The sequence below is a fragment of the Natator depressus genome, chromosome 1 (genome assembly GCF_965152275.1).
Source record: "Natator depressus isolate rNatDep1 chromosome 1, rNatDep2.hap1, whole genome shotgun sequence".
Taxonomy (NCBI): Eukaryota; Metazoa; Chordata; order Testudines; family Cheloniidae; genus Natator; species Natator depressus.
In genome coordinates this window covers 224999499-225021810 of record NC_134234.1, presented here as the reverse complement: position 1 = coordinate 225021810, position 22312 = coordinate 224999499, and the positions used below count along the sequence as shown (strand labels likewise).

The following is a 22312-nucleotide window of genomic DNA, read 5'->3' as shown; positions in this document are numbered from 1 at the left end:
TATCTATATATATTTGCAGTGTGATGAACTTAATATTAACAGGATACAGGCCTAAAATAGGGCCTCAGATCTGAACTGCACCGTACTTTGAGAAGCTTGGGATTCAAACTTTGTGGCACAGGCCCACCTGCATGACTCATATTTCTTCGGTGAATACAAATGGTCTCCAGAAACTAGAAAACATGGGCCTCCTCTTTGAGAAATGGTACTCCTTTGCTCTCTGACCCCTTCCTCTTCTTGAGATGAGTGTTCTCATTACAGACCTCTTCCCCAGTGTTAGATGGAATCTAGTGCTGAGGCCAAACTGCTTGCATCTCAGTGGGGCTTGTTCCTCCCTTTCGTTCCCAGTTCTTCTGGTTTCTTTTTGGGGTATTTAGAAGCTGTAACTCTGAAATGGGAGGAAAGATGGGCAGAAGTGGTTTTACTTGAATATATTCATCTGGACAGGGGAATGGCGACAGATGCAAGAAGCACCATTTTTCAAAGAGGGTTGAGCAGGTTATCCATTTTCATCTGAAATTCCTGGATGCCATCAGTCCATGAAATAAAAAAAAAAAAGTTAAGTTAAAACAAAAACACACTGACCTGAAAACACTTCAAAATATATTGATACATCAAGGAGTATTGTTCAGATTGCACTTCTTTTTGCATTGATTTCCATACAGAATGAGCATCCTTCTCTTCTAATTTACTTCTTATCAATTTAGCAGGAAAATGAGGCCTCCATGGCATAACTTTTACTTTATTTATGTATTTTAAATTCTATACATGGTAAAATAAAGGCCTATCTGTATGCTCTAGGTGCCCTTGACACACTATAAAAATACATCCTAAATACAGAAATTTAAGATAACCTATCACAAACCCCACTCCTCCTTGAACTCTTACAGTTACAATTTCCTGGCACTCCAAACCCCAGTTTTCAAATGTGTGTGTGTGTGGGGGGGAACGTGAGGTCATCTGAGTCAAGATAGTTCAGACTGAATGGGGTAGTGAATTCCAAGCTGCAAGGTTCTCACACAGAACATCTGGCCAGCAGTCTCAGTCATACCAGTGGAGCTCCGGTTTTGTTTTGGTCAGCCATTAATTTTTAAATGATGGTGGTTTTCTTCAAAATTTTATTAACAAATTAGACTTGTTTGAGAAAAAACAGGAGTTTTTCTGTGTCTCAACAGTCCTGTGAAGTTGGTATTATTATTATTATACCCTGAATGCAAATGGAGAAACGGACACACAGAATGGGTAATATACTCAAGATCACACAGTAAATCAGGGCAGAGCTGGGAATAGAATCCAAGAGTCATGAGTCCCAGTCATCTTTTCTGATTGTAAAGTAACTGTGCCTTCTACCGATGAGCAGTGTGGTTGGTGGACCAGGGCTCATGGTTTGGGGCTCATGAGAGAAGGATTCTCTGCTTTGCTACAGGCCTGCTAGGTAACTCTGGGCAAGTCACTTCACCTTAGTTTTCCCATCAGTAAAACTGGGAGAATAGTACCTACTTCCTTTGTAAAGCTATGGGTTATAAACTCTGTATAAGAGGTAGGTGGTGGATATTCTAGCCTTTAGTGCAGGTGATCCAATGCAGGCAGGAGTTCAAAAGTAACAAGAAGAGACCTTATTACCTTAACTGGAAACCAGGCATAGATTTCTGTTGTTTATGGAGGTGATGTTATCTGACAGAGAAACTGTTCTACCTGTTTCCAACGGTAGCTAAGACTGGATGCCCAAAGGAAGGTGTAGAAACCCCTCATAGTGCACCTACTTCTGCTAATACAATATCATGTCTGTCTTATATACCTGTATTATATGAATGCTATACAGTAACATATCTGTCAGACATGAACAAATAGGTCAAATAGTTTCAGGATTTAGGGAAGAAAAGTCTTTTGGTAATGTTTGTAATTTCATGTTTGTTTATCATTAATTTTAATGCTCATTTGTCAGATTTGAATGCCTTTGTAAGTGCTCTGAGTATTTCAGATGAAAGGCACTTAACAAGTCCCCCCAGGAAATAAAATAGTGACCTGTTTTATAAACAGACTACTGATTACCTCAGTGCATTCACCAATTGTTCATTGCCTTATTTTTTCTGAAGTAGTACATGAATATTCTATTTAGTATTTTAAACAGGATTTTTTTTACATGAAAATTTCATTAAATATTTATTTCCCCTCCCCCAACATAATGGGAAGGCTTTGAAACAAGATACTCTTCTGCAGCGGGTCTCTGAGGTACGGTAGAATATATACAGGCGAATCCAAACATACGTAGATTATGAAAATGTCCATGTACTGGACAAAAGAAATACAGGATGGGTTTTTTTTAACAATACAAAACCATTCAGTACAAAAGGAATTGCTTGTCTTATGTTGATTGAAAGTGTGTTAGTACCTACTAGACTGGCGACATTATTTATCCATGTAAAATTTGTATGGCTGTGTTGCTAAGAAGATCATTAGCTTAGTGCTTCTGCTCTGGACCAGTATCAGTTGCACTAGTTAGAACAGCCCAAGAACTAGTCTTAAGCTATATGGTCCTAGCTTTTCAGAAGATTTAAGTATTTATTTACTAATTCATTTTGTTTACCAGTTTCACCCCTGTTTCCTTCCCTTCATTCTTTCTTCCTTTTCTTTGGCTTGCTCATTACCAACCATTTATCAGATGATTGTTTGCAAGAAACTGGTAATGAAGAATACCATTTATTTATTCTGCTCCCATGACATCAAAGCCAAACTTTCTTGAGACTTCAGTGGGAACAGGAGCAGGACCTAAGTGTAATTTACTTTGAAGCTTGAGTTTAGGCAGGTTCATATGTGAATTAGGCCCATTAAAATAATGCAGAGCATCCCAATCAATTTAAGAGAAATGTCTTCCCATTGTAGCTATATAGCCCCCTATTACCATAGTATCTGAGCACCTCACAGGCTTTAATATATTTATCCTTCCAACCCCCTTGTGAGATAGGGCTGTGCTATTACCTCCATTTTACAGATGGGGAACTGAGGCACAGAGAGACTAAGGGCCACATTTTTAAAGGCATAATTAGGTATCTAAATATGCAGGTAGCGCCTAGGCACCTAACTCCCTTTTGAAAGTCCCACTGGGTGCCTATCTGCATCTTAAGAATCCGACTCTTATGGTAAATCTGGACTCTGATGCAGGTCTAACACCTACCATCCACACACACATCAATCAGGCCTGAAAGATCTCAGGATTTGGGCCTATAGACTCAGCCAGAGGTCTGGGTCCAAGGCCTAGCTCGACTGTGATGCGCGTCCCAGTCCAAGGATTTTGCACTGTAGATGCAGCTCAAGTTTGGGTTGCCAGATATGGGTCTGGAGAGTCTGCCAGCACTCTCCCACAAACCCCCAGCCTGTGTTTCTCAGCAGTTCCATCCCAAAAATTCACACCCAGTTACTGTTTGGAGACAGCCCTGTGGAGCAGCCCACAGCAGAACCAGTAACAGAGGAAGTGCCTGAACGTTGCCCTAACTACACCAGCATAAGCCCTATGCCTCTTGTTGAGGTGGTTTTATTATGTCAGCATAGCAGGGGAGTTACATCGGTGGGAAGAGCATTTCAGTGTAGGCAAATTTCAGTGTGTATACTTCTGCTGTTTTGTCGACAAAACTGTGTAGTGTAGACAAGGCTTTACATACCTGTGATGGGATCCTGGGGTGCAGCCGGGGACTGTGGGACCATTGTGCCCCCTTAACTCTCCAGCCTGGGCTGTGTCTCACAATGCTTTGCTAGAGACAAGCAGAAAACCCCTCCAGGCACTGTTATCACTCAGCACAACAGCATGTGGAGCCCCACACCCAGCTAGATTGCATGAATGCTCCCAGAGCCACTCATGAATCACACAGAGAAAGGCATCAGCCAAATCCCCCCAGCTCCCAGCCTTGTACCTCAGGAATATACCATCTTGCAGTGCTCAAAATGAGCAGTGCAAATTTATTAATTGGTTCATCACTTCGTCAATGGAAAGTGGATATACACCAGCCTTTGGAAATCTGAGCAGATTTACCACACACTTCAGGCACACTCACTGGTAAAGATAAACAGTAAAACAAATTTATTGACTACAAACGTTAGATTTTGTGTGATTATAAGTGACAGGCAAAAAGTCAGAGTTAGTTACCAAAATAAAACAAAATATAAGCATGCAGTCTAAACTCTCAACCCTATTAGACTGGGCAACATCTAGATTAAGCAGTTTTTCTCACCCCACTGCAGTCTTTAGTATACGGGTTTGTCCCATAAACCTGGGCCAGTCCCCTCTGTTGGAGTCTTCAGTCTTCTGAGTGTCTTTGTTGTTTGCAGCATAGGTGGGGGAAGGAGAAGGGCCAAGCATGGGGTCCCTGTGTTCTGTTTTAGTCCATGTGCTTGGAGAACACAAGTCCAGACGTGTCTGGGGGGCATTGCTGAGTCCCCAGGCAAGGCTGAGCAATTCACCTGGTGTGGCCTTATGCAGGTGAGTCATTGAATTGTAGCTCCCTTGCTAGACAATGGCTGTTGATGGTTGTTTGACACCCCATGCAGGTGTTGGTTACTTTCCTTGCTGTTGTCTCTTGAGAGCTAATATGTGACTGATTCCCCAATTTACAGCGTGTTTTAGTGACAACCTACAACATAATCTCATAACTTCATATGCACTAAAGATATAGATATTCAGATAGAACAGTGACTTTCAACTGATCATAACCTTTTCCCTGATACCTCACATGGCACGCTTTATATGCAATATCACAATTATATAGAGATGAGGAATACAGGGGTTACAAGATGCTCCCTCAAGGTATAGTACCTTATAAATCAGACACACTTGCACTGTCCCAGACCGCCTGTACACTGAGTCAAAAAAAAAATGTCTGTGATGAGTCCAAACAAAATCAGGGTCTGTATTTGGTCCAAGGGTAGCTGAAATCTGAGTCCAAATTACAGAGGAGGGTGGCTGCCTGTCTGTGTTAGGTGTCCCAGTGGCTGGCAGTTAGCCATGTCTGTGCATAGGCTCAGGGTGCATCTCCATGCTAAATCAGCATCTTGTTAATTTTTACCACAATTTTTCATCCATTGTGGCTGGTGATCTGCCTCTGTGGTTGACCAGGGCCTGCATAATGATGGAGTAGTGTCTTTTGCAGTTTACGTACTCGAGCTCCTTACAGAGGGCTAACTACGGGCACATGAGTCCCACTGATAGCCCCAGCGCAGTTTGGAAAGCAGGTCCTCTCAAAGTCAGCAGTTATTTCAGGCACACTTTTAATGCCCACCACCTTTGTGCACATCCCAGTCCTGATCACCTCATGAACCTTCACTGCAACAACCCCCACAGTTGACTTGCCAACTGGTTAGCAACAGACCTGTAGCAGTCTGGGGTAGCCACCTTCCAGATGGGTATGGTGACCTGCATCTGGACCACCACATTGATCCTTGTGTGTGTTGTGGCACTGGAGAGGGTTAGAGCATGTTGTTCACAACCCCCTCAGGAATACCTGCTTTTTCATGTGAAAGTTCTGGAGCCCCTGCTGTTCACCCCAGATCCACATGATGATCCAGTCTCATGGTCTGCACTTGTGGCCCTGCTCCAGAAGCGCTGGTTTGGGGGGAATCTGCAGTTGTGGCAACAGGTCTGAGCAGCATCAGCTGGCATGTTAGTGTCCCCCTCCAAGAGGTGTGTGTGACATTGCACTCCATATGTTTTATGGAAATATGCTAATGAGTGTGAATATAATGTAACTGGAATATGCTTCATGCAAAAGGTCTCTTGTAAGGTATCATTACAAAGCTTATAATCTACTGCGTGTGTTCATCCTATTTGCATGTATGTATCATTCTTTTATCTGAAGCTAGAAATACGAAGTATTACTCTAAAGTCCTATTGTAACTATGCAAAGTGTGAGCCGTTAATAATGGCTTGAAATCTTGATGGCTCCCATTAACCAGGACAATTGGTTGTAAATGGCTCTGTTTACTTGCAAACCTTCCTGGGTATGTGCAGGCCAACACTGAAAGAATGGAGAATGAGGTCTTACAGTGACATGTGATCATGTCACCTGGTACTGGAATCCATCTTAAACCTGGTGCTTTTCCATTTAGAAGGAAGGGTGGGAATCCAGAGAGAGACGAAGGATTCCCGCCTTCGGCCAAAGCTATAAAAGGGGGTGGAACAGAACAGAGGGGGCTGCAGTCATGAGAAATCCCCTAGTTACCACCTGAGCTGGGACTAACAAGAACCTTACCGGAGAAAGGATTGGGCCCAGACTAAGAAGGCGTCTAGTCTGTGAAAGAAGCTTATTGGAACATCTCTGAGGGTGAGATTTACCTATATTCAGTTTCTTAATGTAGTAGGCTTAGACTTGCGTGTTTTGTTTTATTTTGCTTGGTAACTTACTTTGTTCTGTCTGTTATTACTTGGGACCACTTAAATCCTACTTTTTATTCTTAATAAAATCACTTTTGTTTATTATTGAGCCCAGAGTAAGTGATTAATACCTGGGAAAGCAAACAGCTGTGTATATCTCTCTATCAGTGTTATAGAGGGTGGAAAATTTATGACTTTACCCTGTATAAGCTTTATACAGAGTAAAACAGATTTATTTGGGGTTTGGATCGCATTGGGAGCTGGGTGTTTGGGTGCTGGAGACAGGAGTACCTGCTGAGAGGTTTTCAGTTACAGTCTGCAGCTTTGGGGACGTGGTTCAGACCCTGGGTCTGTGCTGCAGCAGGCTTGCATGTCTGGCTCAACAAGACCGGGTTCTGGAGTCCCAAGCTGACAGGGAAAACAGGCTCAGAGGTAGTTTCTGCATGTCAGGTGACAGTCCCAAGGGGGTCTCTGTGACCGAACCCATCACAGTGTGTTTGGCAGGTCAAAAACAATGGACAAAATGTCCACCAGCATATCACAGATGCTCTGCCTGAGTCCCAAAATAGGACTGACAGCGTGATCTGGAGAAGTTCCTCCACTGGATCGGGATGATGGGAGCGTGTGGACACAAAATGGCTTGGCTGGATGTATTGGTGGGCTCAAACCATTTCTGGTCAAGGCACGTGGGATGGATAGACAAGTTCTCCCACAATCCAATACAAACCAAGCCCGAGAGCAGGTGCAGCTGGCAAGGAACCCTGGGATACACTTCCAGAAGCAGAAGGTCTGATTCGAGTCTGTGCAGTGCAGTTTGGACACATCAGTACAGTTCGGAGGCCTGGGGTTATTCTGCAGTGTGGACACTCAAGCACGAACTTGGAAACACCAATCTGCAAGCGTGGGTTCCACAGACTCAGGTTTACTATTCAGTGTGGACATACCCTAAGTGATTTACCTATGGTCACACAGGAAATCTATGGTAAAGCAGGAAATTGAACCAAGGACTCCCAAGTCCCCGGGTAGCAAGTGAATGACCTACTAGTTATCCTTCCCCTTAGTAGTACAAGTATAAAAGTTACAGCCATTATAAATGGCAAAAGATAGGCATAAAATGTTTAAACAGTCTTGCCCCCATGTGGATGGGGAAAGGGAAGCCAAGTTAAGCCAGTCTGAAAAGTAGGCCCTTAATTTTCCTGGAATTAATTCTGCAGGGGGTTGAATGCCTCCTGAAAGGAACTCAGTGCTCTCACCTTCATTTGAATATGGCATTCTTTGCTTCTGTCCCCAACATCCTATGTACGCTGCTGAACAACTTCTTCAAATCACTCCAGTGCTGAGTAAAGGAATTCCTGTGTCTAATTTGTCCATTGATGGCAAAGTTCGCAATATATCTGGAATGGAGATGGGACTTACAAAGTTCAGGTCTTTTTCAGAGTTTGTAGGTGTTCAGATCCAGGGTTTTGCTTCATATCCGCATCTTGTTTCAACATCCTTCTGCATATGAAATGAGCTATATAAAGGTCTTCATTAACTGTGTTTGTTTACCAGGTGATGACAATTCTGGGAGGAGGGTGATTACTTTCAGTTGCTGTCGTATGCCCCCTTCCCATCAGCTCAATCACAGCAGACTCCTAGAGTAAGTTTCTCTCATTTCACCTTCCCTCTCTCTCTCTCTCTCTCTGCAGTTTACACTGCTTAAAATTTTAAATGGCATGTCTCATGAGTTCATTTGTAGGTAAATGGGCTTTTTTTTGGTCGAGTATGGAAAAAAGTGTCTAACACATGTTAGCCGGAGTACTAAGCCTCTGAATCAGGTGAGATACTATCTTGGAAGTCAAGCCCCAGCTACTTAACCAGAAACAGCAGGGTTTTTTGTGTATTGTAGTTATATTATTAATCAACTCTTTATGCGTTTTTCTATTGTAACTTATTTTGAGGGACAAACAAATAAAAAATTAAAATATTTTTAGTACTTTTCAAACTTACTATTTGATAAATTGTATCAGTATTTATTGAATATTATATTTGTCAAATACTTTTTGTGGTATTTAACCAGCTGCAGGAACAGCAAAAGCTGTTTTTATTTTATTTTCTCTTCTCAAAAAACATTTAGTAAGAATGCTGTTTCATTGTTTACACTACAATGCTTTTTGCTTTTGATCTTTAGATGATTCACATTAATTACTAACATTTAATGAGCTAAGTATTTCATTAAGCTTAGTATTTCATTATCTCATCTTATAATGGTGTTGGCTTTTCTTGGTTCAAGATGTTGTAAATGATTATTCCTTTTCACAACATCCTTTTTAAAGATCGGTTGTAGGAAGGTAACAGAGATAAAATGCTGCAATCTGGAGGACCTAGTGTGGGATTAGAACCAGGACCTGTCTATTATCCCATACTATTATCCCAGCGTTAGAGATGGGAAGCCAAGGCACAGAGCAGCTACATAATTTGCCCAAGGTCAAACAGAAAGTTTATGGTAGAGCAGGGAATTGAACCCAGGTCTTCTGAGTCCCAAGCCAGCAGTGGACCATCTTTTCTTTTTAGGATCAGACCAAGCAAGTTAAGGTTTGAGGAAAAACTGTTCAGACTGGGGCCAGCATGGCAGATATTTTGCAAATGAAACCATGTTGAAATGGATTTGGTATGGCAGCGTTTTCACTGTCATTCTTGGAAATGCTGTCCCAGTAAGTAATGCTTCTAGGGATAGTATTGCATGCTTGGAAATGGCAATTGGCTGTGTAAAAACAGGGGGCAGATGCTCAGCTGACATAAATTGTCATCGATCCATGAGCTGTGGTAATTTGCACCAGCTTAAGCTCTGCTCCATTATTCTCAGAAGTACTGCATTTTAGCTAGGGAATTATATAAGGCCAGGAGGCTCAATAGATTGCCTGGGCACAAGGGCATGTTTGTGGATACTGTACCTTTATTTCCAGAGATTTTCATTTTTTTGTAACGCCTTCTGAATGATTATTGTCATGATTTCCATTCAAGCAACTCCTAAAAACCTTAGCCAGGGATCAAGATCCCTGTACACACAAATAAAGCAAAGACAGTCCTTGTCCCAGATAGTTCACTGTCTAAGACTTCTAAAATAAGCAATGGAAAATAAGCAATAAACAAGGGAGTAGAAGATGGGAGGACAAGATAAGAGTAAAGTTAAACGTATTTGCATAGATAATAGTCACAGTGAGCTCAGAACTTGCAGACTCCCACCAGCCTAACGAATGCCACATGGAACTACACATTTTATTAAGTGAAAAGAGCAATTAAGAAACGTTGTTAAGACTATGCACAGAATAATAAGCAAGAATTGATAATGTAATAACACGGGTAAACTAAAATCTGGTTCAGAGAGAGGTGAGTCGAGATGGTTACTACTCAAGTGGCATTGTTGCCTTGTTTGAATAATTCAGCTGTGGGGAAAAAAACGCCTTGTCCTATTCTCAATTGTACAACAAAGGAAAAAGAAAAGTACCTTAAACTATACCATAAAAGAATCAATACAAAGAAACCTACTTATAAAAACATGCAATATTATTTCAAGATGGGATTACTTAAGTGCATTTCCTTAAATTATCTTAACACATAGAGATCTGATGATGAAATCCCTACAAAAGAAAGCCAGACTAACTTAAGGAAGAGAGAAGTATCTGATGCCAGCCACAGTAATTAGAGCTGGTTGAAAATTTTCAAAACATTTTATATTGACAAAAAATATTTCACAAAATTTCACTTTTCACCGTTTTTTGACAAGTGTTAATGCCATTATTTATTCAGAACATAGGAATTCAGAAAGATGAGAACACAAAGCTTTTTCATTATTTCCAGAAAGCGTGCCCAGGTTTTTTCATCATTTGATTGCCTGTCGGCACTGCAATCTTTGTACCTCTTGACTAGGCACGTTCTTTTAATGTGGAACATTTTCCCCCTGAACATGAAATCACTGGCATCATGATACATAATGAATGAGTGTATTAATATTGATCATGAACATGAATTTACAAACTTTGGCGTGCTGGGCAAAAATAGTGATTTTGGTTCTTTGGACACTTTTCAGTTTATAAATCCATAAAAATACATTAGAAATCACTTTTTAATACTAAAATATTGCCTCTCTTCTCAGATACTTGAGGTATACACTCGACCAGTATGTGGAGAATGATTATACCCTGGTCTACTTTCACTATGGCCTGAACAGTCGGAATAAACCCTCTCTGAACTGGCTGCAAAGTGCCTACAAAGAATTTGACAGGAAGTATGTTCTCCAAATGTTCTGTGTCTGCCCTTTCTGTGGGTAGGATCCAACTATCGCATCCTGTTTAACTTCCAAGAAGGAGGCATATTCTTCACGAAGACCCAACAAGCTAGAGGTCTACCTTTTGGTCTTTCTTTGCTATTGAGATCAAAGAGTTAATTTCCATTACTGTAGATTAGATTAGAAATTTCTACCATGAAGAAATGATTAACAATGAACATTCTAGGTATTGGAAACATTATCCAGAGTGTAAAAATCCTGCAGACCCATAATAAGGAGGCCCAGCCATTCTGTGGCATATTTAAAAAGATGTTTGCAACGCATCGACATTGGTTATTTGTGATTTTCTCACAGTTGTGATCTAGCAGCTCATACCTTACATAGTTCCTTAGACTAAGCTGGAGATAGGAAAAATAGAAGCCAGCTTCTGAAATTCTGGGCCAGAATGTATTTCACTACATAGATTTTAAGGTCAGAAGGGACCATGATGATGATCTGTTCTGACCTCCTTCATAACACGGGCATAGTTCCTTCGCTTTCTGTTTTACTATGCAGTCTACAATTGTTAGATAAATTGTATTGCAGACCTGGGAGCCAGGACAGAACCCCTGTTCCAAAAACACAGGTTTCTAGCAGTGGAGCTAAAAGTGCCCCAACTGGCAGCAGTTCATCTCTTACAATCTCTCTGCTCTGGGCAAACAACTAGAGGGCGAAGTGAGAGAAAACAAACACACGCAAACGCCTCCCTTTTCCCCTTATTCCCACTGTCAGAAGCAGCACTGTTGTTTTACATTTTTCACACACCTCTGAGCTTTATGATTCTGGAAGGGATTAGAAACAGATCTACCAAAATAACCACAAGAAAGATGACTATTCTGGCGGTATTTGTAACCTGACCAAAGAGAACAGTTACCAGACATCTCATGGCAGATCCTGTTCTCATGAGTGTCACAGCCCAATTTTGCAAATTCGAGAGGCTGAGATCAACACCCAACCTACCACCCTTTTGAATTTCATACACTAAAAACTGAAACATTAAATACCCACCACACAAAAAGTAAAATTTTGCCTAGCAGCCATCAAATATGGAGAGCGATGTTGTCATCTGAAACATCCAACTGCTGTCATGACATATCACTCTCAGCTCAGTGGTAGACTGAGGGAGTTTGCTTTTGCTGGTAGATTCTCAAAATAGTGAGTGCAAGATAGTCATTTGGTTTTGAGACTGGAGAGGGACTTCTGTTATGTTCACTATGTATAACAGGGATCTTTGCTGTGCAAGGGTCTCTCCCTGGAAAGGAATGACGATGTGAAATTGCAAGCCTGTCCTGTCACACACTCTCTTGGCACAAAGCCATGCCAAATTTACAGCCTCCATATGGAGGAGAAGCAACAGAGGGGAAATATCTTCAGTTGCATTGGCTTCTGAAGTGTGCGCATCTTATTCACACAATGTGGCCTTCATTTCTGCCCAACCCCATTCTCTCCGTCCTCCTCCCCAGCCAGAAACTGAGAGAGCAAAAGGGAACCAGATGAGAGTGGGTAATTGGGCAAAAGCAGGCAACCTTACACCCATTATTTGAATCACAGTTGGAATTCTTAGCACATTGACATTGGGAAGCTCAAAGCAATATTCACAGCCCAATATTCATGTTCAGTTGTGCTAGCTAAAGGAAAAACTAAACAAATACCCTGTGCACCTTTTGCACTGCATTTTGTCCCCGTACTCCTCTCACCCCCAATTGGCGAGTGTAACAAATAAAAATAGTCAACATAAATGGGTTTCAAAGGAAAAATTTCAGATAAGTTATTTACAACAGCGGTTCAAAGAAGTCTTTGGGGGATGTAATTGTGCTACATAGGTGAAGAAGAAGAATATAAATATGTAACTTTGCACAAAAGAAATGGGTCCACCTGTTACCTCCAAGTATAAAATAGACTCAAAATATGAACTTCATCTCAATAAAACAACTGCTTTTTATTATTCAAAGTGTTCCCAGGTGCACAGTTCCAAACTTTGTTTGATGCTGGCCTTATAAAAACAATACTGTTTTTTTTTTCCCCACTCAAAACCACTTGGGTGCAATTAAAATAAAAAAGAAGAAACTGCGTTAAGTGCTTGGTTCCTCCTACCCACCTCTAAATATATAAGCTGTTGTGCAAAGGTGGTTTTTGCAATTCTTGATCATTGGAATATGATCCTTTAATGGTCAGCATTCAAGAGGGACCTTCCCTATTGGGGAAAATTTAGAAGAGAAAAGCAGCAATTTATATACAAACCAATGTACTTGGCCACTCATTGTCTGTATCTCCTTTGATATAAGATCTTATTCCTTCATGCAGCCTAATTTCCAGCCTAATGCTTGTCCCTACTATGATCCTGTATTTATGACATCAGATACGTCACTGCAGGATCAATCAGGATTATGGGGGAAAGAGAGATTTTGTTTTAAACACATTGGAGCCGGGACTCAGCTGATGTACTTCAACATAGTGCCATTGGCTTCAGATAAGCTATATCAGTTTACACTAGCTGGTGTTCTGCCCCAAATATCTTCAGTGATTACTAGCAAACCAAAGCAAACATAGCAAGAGCAATAAATGAATGGATGTAGGTTTTAATTCTGAAAGAATAAACATTTTCCCCAGTATGAAACTCAATGATAGAAAAGAATGGAAAATGAAGTAAAATACTTATTTCTTTCACTGGAACTTTCAAGAAGCTCTTTTTATCATTTACAGAGATGCTTCCCACCACCACCATTATTAAATCCACAAAACAACCCAGACATTGGTTAGCAATGTAATAGTGTAATCTTGGCCTACTTTTGTGCCATCAGGACTGACCAGCTCCTTTTTTCATTTTACATTCAATTTCCTCTGAATTAGATTTTTTTGTAGTGTACTTGAAAGGAATATATTTAATGTTCCAGTAATAAAACCTTTTCATTCAATTGCCTCTACTTTATGCTGCAGCATATGATATTAAAAGTCTTCTAACAATTTAATTTTCTTTTCACAGGTATAAGAAAAATCTTAAAGCACTCTATGTTGTACATCCAACCAACTTCATAAAAATTCTGTGGAACATTTTTAAACCTCTCATAAGGTATAGGTGATTTCATTAAAGAGAGTTTCCTATATAGTTTAGGGGGAAGTTTGTCTTTTAATAAGTATTTTTAATAATACACTGCTCAGGTAAGATACCAGACACATATTTAAAGTGTGGCTTAATGTAATATATTTTAAGAGGGAATCAGAGTGATATGTAAAAATAGTTTGGGATTTTTTTTTTTTTCCTTTTCCATGAAGATGCAGAGGTCTTGATTCAGCAAAGCACTTCAGCATGTGCTTCGCTTTAAGGACATGCTTACGTCCATGCTTATTCATCAAAGCACTTAAACATGCATTGAAGTAAATGTGACTGAAGCCCATGGCTAGATTGTAAGCTCTTTGGGGTAAAGGCTGTCTTTATCTGTGTTTGTACAGCTGCTAACAAGATGGGGTCCTGTGATCCCCCACTGGGGCTCTCAGGCACTACCACAATACAAATAATAACTAATAAATTACCTAAACCTTTAAGTATGTGCTCAAGTGCTTTGAAGAATGGAGACGGGATTACTCTTGTGCTTAAAATTAAACATGTACCTAAATGCTTTGATGAATCTAGGACGTAGGAAGTAATACAAGCACCTTGGAAGGACAAAATCACCTTGACAAATTGGAGAATTGGTCTGAAATCAACAAGATGAAATTCAGTAAAGACAAGTGCCAAGTACTTCCCTTAGGAAGGAAGAGTCAAAGGACAACTACAAAATAATTAGGGTGGCAGTACTGCTGAAAAGGTTCTGGGGGCTATCACAAATTGAATGAGCGTGGACAATGTGATGCAGTTGCAAAAAAGGGTAGTAACTTTCTGGAGTGTATTAACAGGAGTGTCATGTGTAAGACACAGGAGGTAACTGTCCTTCTCTACTCGGCACTGATGACGCCTCCACTGGAATACTGGGTCCAATTCTGGGCACCACGCTTTAGGAGAAATGTGACTAAATTGGAGAGAGTCCAGGGGAAGCAACAAAAATGATAAAACGTTTAGAAAACCTGAGCTATGAGGAAAGGTTAAAAAACCTGTGCATGTTTAGTCTTGAGAAAAGAAGACTGATAACAGTCTTTAATTTTATGTTAAGGGCTGCTATAAAAAGAGGACAATGATCAATTGTTCTTCATGTCCATGAAGGTAGGACAAGAAGTAATGGGCTTATGTGTAATAAGGGAGATTTAGGTTAGATATTAGAAAAAAAACTTTCCAACTATAAGGACACTTAAGTTCTGGAATAGGCTTCCTAGAGAGGCTGTGGAATCGCGATCTTTGAAGGTTTTTAAGAACCTTTTTGGACAAACACCTGTCATGGATGCTCTAGGTTTACCTGGTTCTGCCCTAGCACAGGGGGCTGGCCTTGATGACTTCTCGAGGTCCCTTCCAGCCCTACATTTCTGTGATTCTGTCTCTCCAACCCTACATTCAATGCACAATGACTGGCTCAACTACTGGGACCAGAAAGTGGCTTCAGGATTTGGTGCTTACTGCACATATCTGTACATACAAAACTTTCCCTGAACCTCCAAGCCTGTGCGAATTATTCCTGCCAGAAGCCGGAACAATCTTTCAAATGGGGATTGGAGGGGTGGTTAATGGAGCGGCAGTGGGCTAACATCAGTGGGTATCCATTTAAGATATTGCTTCCTAGTTTTGGGGACGGTTATTTATTCCAAGTTATTTATTCCAAGTACTCACTCCCTTCTGATTTTGATAGTATGTCTATATTAAGATGAATATTGTTCTTGGATCAATGGTTTTAAATTCATCTGCCTACTGAAATGTGTGTAATATTAATATAGCATAAGCATTCATATCAAATAGAAAATTTTGACCAGGGTTTGTTTAATATAGTTTCTTCTTCTGCCTTTGTTATGGTTAAGTTTTCAGCACAATGCATTATTCTTACATTGATTTTATTTTGATCATTGTGCATCTCAATATTTGTTTTGGATCTAATTCAGTATTTGAAATTTTGCTGTTATAATTGCGTAATATTCTTTTTCAATAAAATTTGTGAACAACATTTAAAAAAACAACAACCCTGAAACAAAGAATGAGGTTACAAAAAGTTGAAAGTATCTGTACATTCTGCAGATGAAGATTTGGTCTACATAAAATCCAAAAGCTAGAAAGAATATTATCTGCTGCAGATTATTTAAGTGTCAAATACTGTCCCACACTTCTGTTTAAGGAGGATTCCACTGGTTTTAAAGTAACATAAAATGCAGGGAAGGATATGTAAAATCAGGTGCATCTGCAAGTCTGTGTCATTTGCTAAATTGTAAAGCACTGAGTCTCAGGCTGTAGAGCTCTTTCTCTTTATTAATGCTGCTTTGCTAGTGGGTTTATTCTCATTAAAAATTGAAACCTACGTATACATAACATTAATTTACCAGAATAGTATGCATTAGGAATTTTCTGTACCCTTCAATGTGCCTCTGCTTTCAGGTTATTTCAGAGTGATCTTATGCTGGCAGTTTATACTTTTGATTTTAAAAATCAATATCAAGCCAAAGTTCACTAAAGGAAAAGGGGGGGAAATACCAGAGTTTGTATTTCATAACTTCTGCTCAGTTATGGCCATAACTCAAGAAAATGTCACTGCTAATGTTTCTCACAAAAATACTGAAAGAAATTTAAATGTCACAACTCAGGTATATCTGTTTACACTTGAGACTTGTTTTAGGAGTGTAGCATAGATGAACAGAGCATTTGTTATAAGCAAGTGGGTGACTTATTAGGACAAAGAACAAAAGTAATAAGAAAAAATGTAGAACAGTTGTTTGAATATATTTAAGGAAAATGTAAATATTTATTTGAAATTTTCTGAGCCACAGTAGAATCTGAGTGATCTCTTCTAAAGTCCAAGGGAGACTGGAAAAGAGGGCATTTAATAATTCTAAGCATACCCCCCCAAAAAACCCATGTCAATGGGAAAAGGGTGCTGTTCTCCATGGATGAACTTGTAAAAGCCATGAAACTGTAAAAATAGCACAATATGATCTCATTCAGAAATGATGATGCAGCAGTTTTACAGAACAAAAATTCCTGACTGCCTGTGAAAGAACGGCAAATTGCTCATTTTGTAAAACTGTATTACTAGAGTGAGTTCTTAAAGACATTGCTTTTTCATTTAATGCAGTCTATATTACAGTTAGCTAATTGCCTTGCATAAAATGTTGAAATCACAGACCATATTGGAAAAAGCATGCTGAACAATCCAAATGAGATGGTATACATTCAGGCTGAAATGTGTTAATGTTGCAAAACTACTTCCCTGCTAGCAAAATCTAGCACTTCCTTTTAATTAATACCTTCTAAATTACAGTATTAACTTTTTTAATTCATACTTTCTTCCAGTAGAGGGAGCTTGTGTATATATGTTCGATGACTCGGCAATGAGCCAGTTACTACTGCAAGAGTATTGGTCTCCAAGTACTGTGCCTGATAGAAAAGAGAAGAGTGTGTCTTATACCACATTTCTGTTGGTTTCCTTTAATGTTTATTACAAGACAAATTTTGTTTTACAGAAAAAGAGGCTTATTTCAGAGTGTGTTGTATGTATTTTAAATCATACTTGGAACACCTGAGTCAGTAAATGGGCCTTTACAGACTAAATTTTCAACTTTGACTAGCAATATTTCATGTCACAATTTTGGGAGCCCCATTTTATGACTCCTCAAAGGGGCCTGATTTTTCACAACACATCTTGGAAAATCAAGCCTTTTTAAGGTGTCTACAGCTGAGCATCCAAAAGTTGAGACACCCAAAATCAGTCGTCATTCTTGGAAAATTTAGGCCTTCCATTTATTAGATAATATCTACTGTCCTGCTATTTTCTCTTTCAATAGAGAGCAAGATTAAAGTGACACATGCATGTTTTTCTATCAGCAATGTGGCATTCTATCCAGAAGTTTACATAAAAAGAGTTCTATAACATTCCTTTTCAAAAAGTTTTCTAGTGCCTTACGAAAGCTGTTATTCAGCAGTTCTCAAACTAATGTTTTTCATATCTATGCAAATCGCAAAACATTCTGATGGAAGTCAGTTATTTTTTTATTCAAATCAGACTCTCAGAGATGCAGTGTGTATGTTTGATCATGTGAAAATGAAATACATCTTGTGTCTCCAGCTGCTTCAGTTATAGTTTAATTTTGAGTTTCATTTGCACTTACATTCTGTAATAGAAAACAAACCTTTCATTGATGTTCCTCCCAGGCTGATTGTGTCATTTTTTCCACTATTTTGTTTAGTCATAAGTTTGGGAAAAAGATCACCTATTTGAACTATTTAAGTGACCTGAGAGAGCATCTCAAATATGACCAGCTTAATATTCCTGAAGATGTTATTCGGTATGTAGCAAATTAATAACATCTCCTGTGATACGTGTGCTGAAATGGAGAGTTGTGTAATATTCACACAGCTATCCCTCCCCCCCAACTCTGTTGCAGGGGGGAGATAGTTCAGTGGTTTGAGCATTGGCCTGCTAAACCCAGGGTTGTGAGTTCAATCCTTGAGGGGGCCATTTAGGGATCTGAGGCAAAAATTGGGGATTGGTCCTGCTTTGAGCAGTGGTTGGACTAGATGACCTCCTGAGGTCCCTTCCAACCCTGATATTCTATGATTCTTTGTTTTTGAAATCAGATCTAATCTAATTTCTATAACAATTAAAAGCCTAATTTGCTATTTGTCCTTGGCTAGATTTGGCTCTGAAAACTGCATTGTCAGCAAAGACATCCTGTAAAGATGTCGAATGTTTACAAAAGAGAACACTGTATAGTTCTCTACAGGTTCAGAATATCCTCTTAGCCTCAGATGCAAAATATTTTCTTCATATAATTGTACTCGCTGTGTCTTCATTAACAAAACCTTGCCATATGTCATTACTGCTTATGAGTAGCGCATACAATTCACTTATTGTATATATGCATAATGCTGTTTATTGAGAAGAAAAAAAAATCTTACCTATTACTCTTGTTTACTGACAGAAGGTTATTTTAGGTCACTGCTGAATGAAAATAACTGGAAGCTTTTTATTCTGAGTGTTACTGCTGTGTGGGGTTTTTGGACGCCTTTGTATAAAGATGTAATAACAAAAAGCATAGTACAGCTCTACGTTTGTAAAAAGGATTGCAAGAGAGGGTTGTGCTTCTGAGCCGCAACTGTGGTTGAATTTTTCTTTTAAATTAGAAGAGGGCTCCTATCTCTTGAATGTGTTTGTTACTATATTTTATTGATTGAAGCAAAACAGCTCTTTCATGTGTTACTTAATGATTCTCCCGCAGATGCTTTCAAAGGGTCTCACAAATACTAAAATTAAAAATCACTGGAGGTATTTGTGGGTCTTACAGAAGATCAGCATTGTGAGAAATAGGAGTGATCGGGCAATCAGTGTGTATTGTGGTTTCACTCTTGGGACGTACAAAGTCAATGATTTTTGTTGTTTTCAGACACGATGAAAATCTTCGGGATAAACAGAAGGGGAGACCACCACCTTCAGCTAAGGTTCCTCCACCAAGACCTCCTCTTCCTACGCAGCAATTTGGGGTCAGCCTACAATAGTAAGATTTCTTTGATCGTACCTCTGAAATAAACACTGGAATGTACTGTATCACTGTGAATTCACATCACACAAAATCTGGAAATTAATTTACCACCAGGGTTTTTTCCCTCTCTCTATATTCTCTCTCTCTTTAATAACACTGAAAGCTGGTAACTGTAAGGCCAAACAATAACGCCTGCTGAATTCATGGCATTGGGTAACTCCACACTGAAGGAAAAAAAAAAACAAAAAAAAACCCCTGCACCAACAAGTCTACAGATTTAGGCTTGGGGGCTTGTGCTATGGTGCTAAAAATATCAGTGTAGATCTTCCCACTTGGGCTGAAGCTCCAGTGCTGAGACTTACCCGCTTTACCAAGTTTCAGAGCCTGAGCTGCAGCCCAAGTTGGAATGTCTGCACTGCTCTTTTTAGCACTGTAACATAAGCCTGGGTCTTTAGGCTCCAGCTCTGAGACTTACTGCCATGGGTGGGCTTTTTGCAATGTAGACATACCCCTAGAGTCCTTGGGAGCTCCATGATTTGCCTACAGTAACTTGTGCAAGCTTAGAGGATACATAATTCTTCAAGTGCTGGTCCCTATGTGTATTCCACTGTGGGGTATGCATGTGCTCCATGTGTCTGAAACTGGAAGTACCTTGTATGCAGTGTCCGTTGCTCTGTGCTTGCACCCTTACTCTGCTTAAGCTCCGTACTGGTGGTATGGGGGCGGTATGGACCAATCACCTCTCCATTTCCTTCTTGATACCTGTGATGCTTTCTTAGGGTGACTTACAGTTCTGGACACCCCATCACCCTTCTGCCTTAGCAAAATAAGAATGTGTTGGCGCTACACTGTGCAACAACTCTCTGCAATCCCAGTCTGTTAGCCTGCCAAACAAACTCCTTAGGACTCTGCCAGTCCTAACTTTGCCTTTCAGGTAAACCCTTGGTGTTCTTCAACTCCAAAACTGTCCAGAAGCATCTCCTTGCAGCTGTCAGACCCTGTCACTGGATGCCCACAGAAATACAAGTCTGCCATCTCCAAAGAGAGAGAATACACCCCAGCTTGTTGACGCAGCTGAGGATGCACACCACACTTTACTGTAACAGCACTGAAATTAATTTATAATAAAACAAGAATAGGTTTATTAATAAAGAACAGAGATTTAAGTGATAACTAATCAGAGATAATAGAAACAGAAAATGGTTACAAATAATACAAAAGTATAACACACTTCTAAGAGACTACATATAACCTTAGCAGGCTCAAAGCTTTGTCTAAAGCAGTTTTCTCACCTACAGCTACTTCTCAGCGTCACCAACCCACATGGATGGGGATCCAACATTCACAGATGCAAAGAGCCTGACCTCTTTGTGCCCTCAGTGATGGATAAGATGATGTCTTTTTGCTTCTCCTTCTGTTCCCCAAAGTTCATTATCTTTGTCCTGAGTCAGGATGGCCACCTGGGGTTCACACTATGATGTGTCTTCCAGTGTGCTAATGCCATGTTGTTTCCTCTGCTTCCTGATAACTGATGTTTACCACAGATGCAAATGAACTGCTCATTGTCTCTGGCATTACCATGCTCAATTTACATGAGAGAAATAGGAAAATCAATCTTCCTTTGTCTGAGACAAACATATTTTAAACATGTAGTTCCAGCATACATACATGACTCTTTAAACACCATCCGTACACACATCACACAATGATACTAAGGACCACTGTGTCACCAACTTTCATTTGATAATTCACAGCACACTCTTATTAGATAAATACTATGAGAGCGGTGTGTTAGGTGTAGTATGTGTGTTAGGCCTGATAGGAGTTACAGAACAGTCGGTCCTCTGCCAGTTGGTACTGGAAGGTTCTTAGGGTCTCTCACAGGGTAGTTGGTCCCTGTGGATAGACTAAGTCCAGCTGCCCTGTGGACAGACTAAGTCTAGTCCCTCCCCAAAGCAGGTGAGTCCAATCCAGCCAATTAAAGAGGGCTGGGCTACAACTGGGCGTATAAAGGGCTGCTAGTAGGCAGCTGGAGGAGGAAGGTCTGAGACAGGCTGCACCCTAGGGAGGGAAAGCCACACTGGAGCGGGGCTAGCTTCTGTGGTGTGTCCCTGGAGCAAGAGGTTAGGCATCCAGGGAAGCAGCCCTGGGGCTACTGCTCCAGGAAGGGGGCAGAGTGACTGAGGCTGGGAATCTGCCAGGAGCTGGAGTGCCAGAGATCCCTGGGAGGGGTGGCCCTGAAGCCTGGGGTCAAGGACTGAGTTAAGACTGTTTTCTGTTTGTTGGATAACATGTGTAAAAGAAATAAGCCTCCTTGACTGAGACTGGGTGTGGCATCGCATGCTTTAGAGCTGGGCAGAAGCTCTGGCCTGGTGACAGGGTCACACCACTGCATGGCCTAGACCAGAATCGCCAGTATCCAGAGCCGATCTTTTTATCTTTAACCTGTACATATTTCCAATATTTATTAACGTTTTTACTGTAGATACCATTAGTATAGTTTATTCACTATAGTTAACTGTTAGTTAGAATTCCCTCCCTAACCCCCCAGTAATTTCCCTTTCCCCCTGTACAGGATTTAGATTAAGCTCAGGTTACTGGAATTTAACAACTGTCTCTCTTGTCCCCTCTTCAGTGAAGGTGACAATCAAAGCCGTCTTTATTGACTCAGAGAGGCTCATAGTTCTGCTAAGAGCAGTAAGTTTCTGCTCCTTTCCCAGCCAAACTCAATGGGCACAAGAACTCCAGCTTCGAAAATAACTTATGGAGCATGCAATGAGACCCCGGTCAGACCCAGGCCAATGGGACTCCCCTGTTCATTGGTCTCCACTACAGTGATAGTGTACAGTGGTAAGTCAGAACTTCCAGTACTAACAGTACTATCGGGATTATCTTCCTCATCTCCGGAGAAGATGGTCTCTCCAGCTTCACTCTTTCCTCCAGATGACCATAGTCAATTCCAGGATCTGTTATGAAGAGTGGCAGATGAATCATAGAATCATAGAATATCAGGGTTGGAAGGGACCCCAGAAGGTCAT

General features: G+C 40.4%; 1 protein-coding gene across 3 annotated transcripts in view; it reads left to right on the top strand.

Moving 5' to 3' along the window:
* ARHGAP8 (Rho GTPase activating protein 8) overlaps positions 1–22312 on the top strand; it is a 132437-nt gene that overhangs the window by 54539 nt on the left and 55586 nt on the right. For all 3 annotated transcript variants that reach the window (XM_074936570.1, XM_074936580.1, XM_074936588.1), the window contains 5 exons: positions 7913–8000; positions 10497–10628; positions 13651–13737; positions 17982–18080; positions 19179–19289. In XM_074936570.1, coding sequence (XP_074792671.1) covers positions 7913–8000; positions 10497–10628; positions 13651–13737; positions 17982–18080; positions 19179–19289 — 517 coding nt within the window. The remainder of the gene's footprint in view (positions 1–7912; positions 8001–10496; positions 10629–13650; positions 13738–17981; positions 18081–19178; positions 19290–22312) is intronic.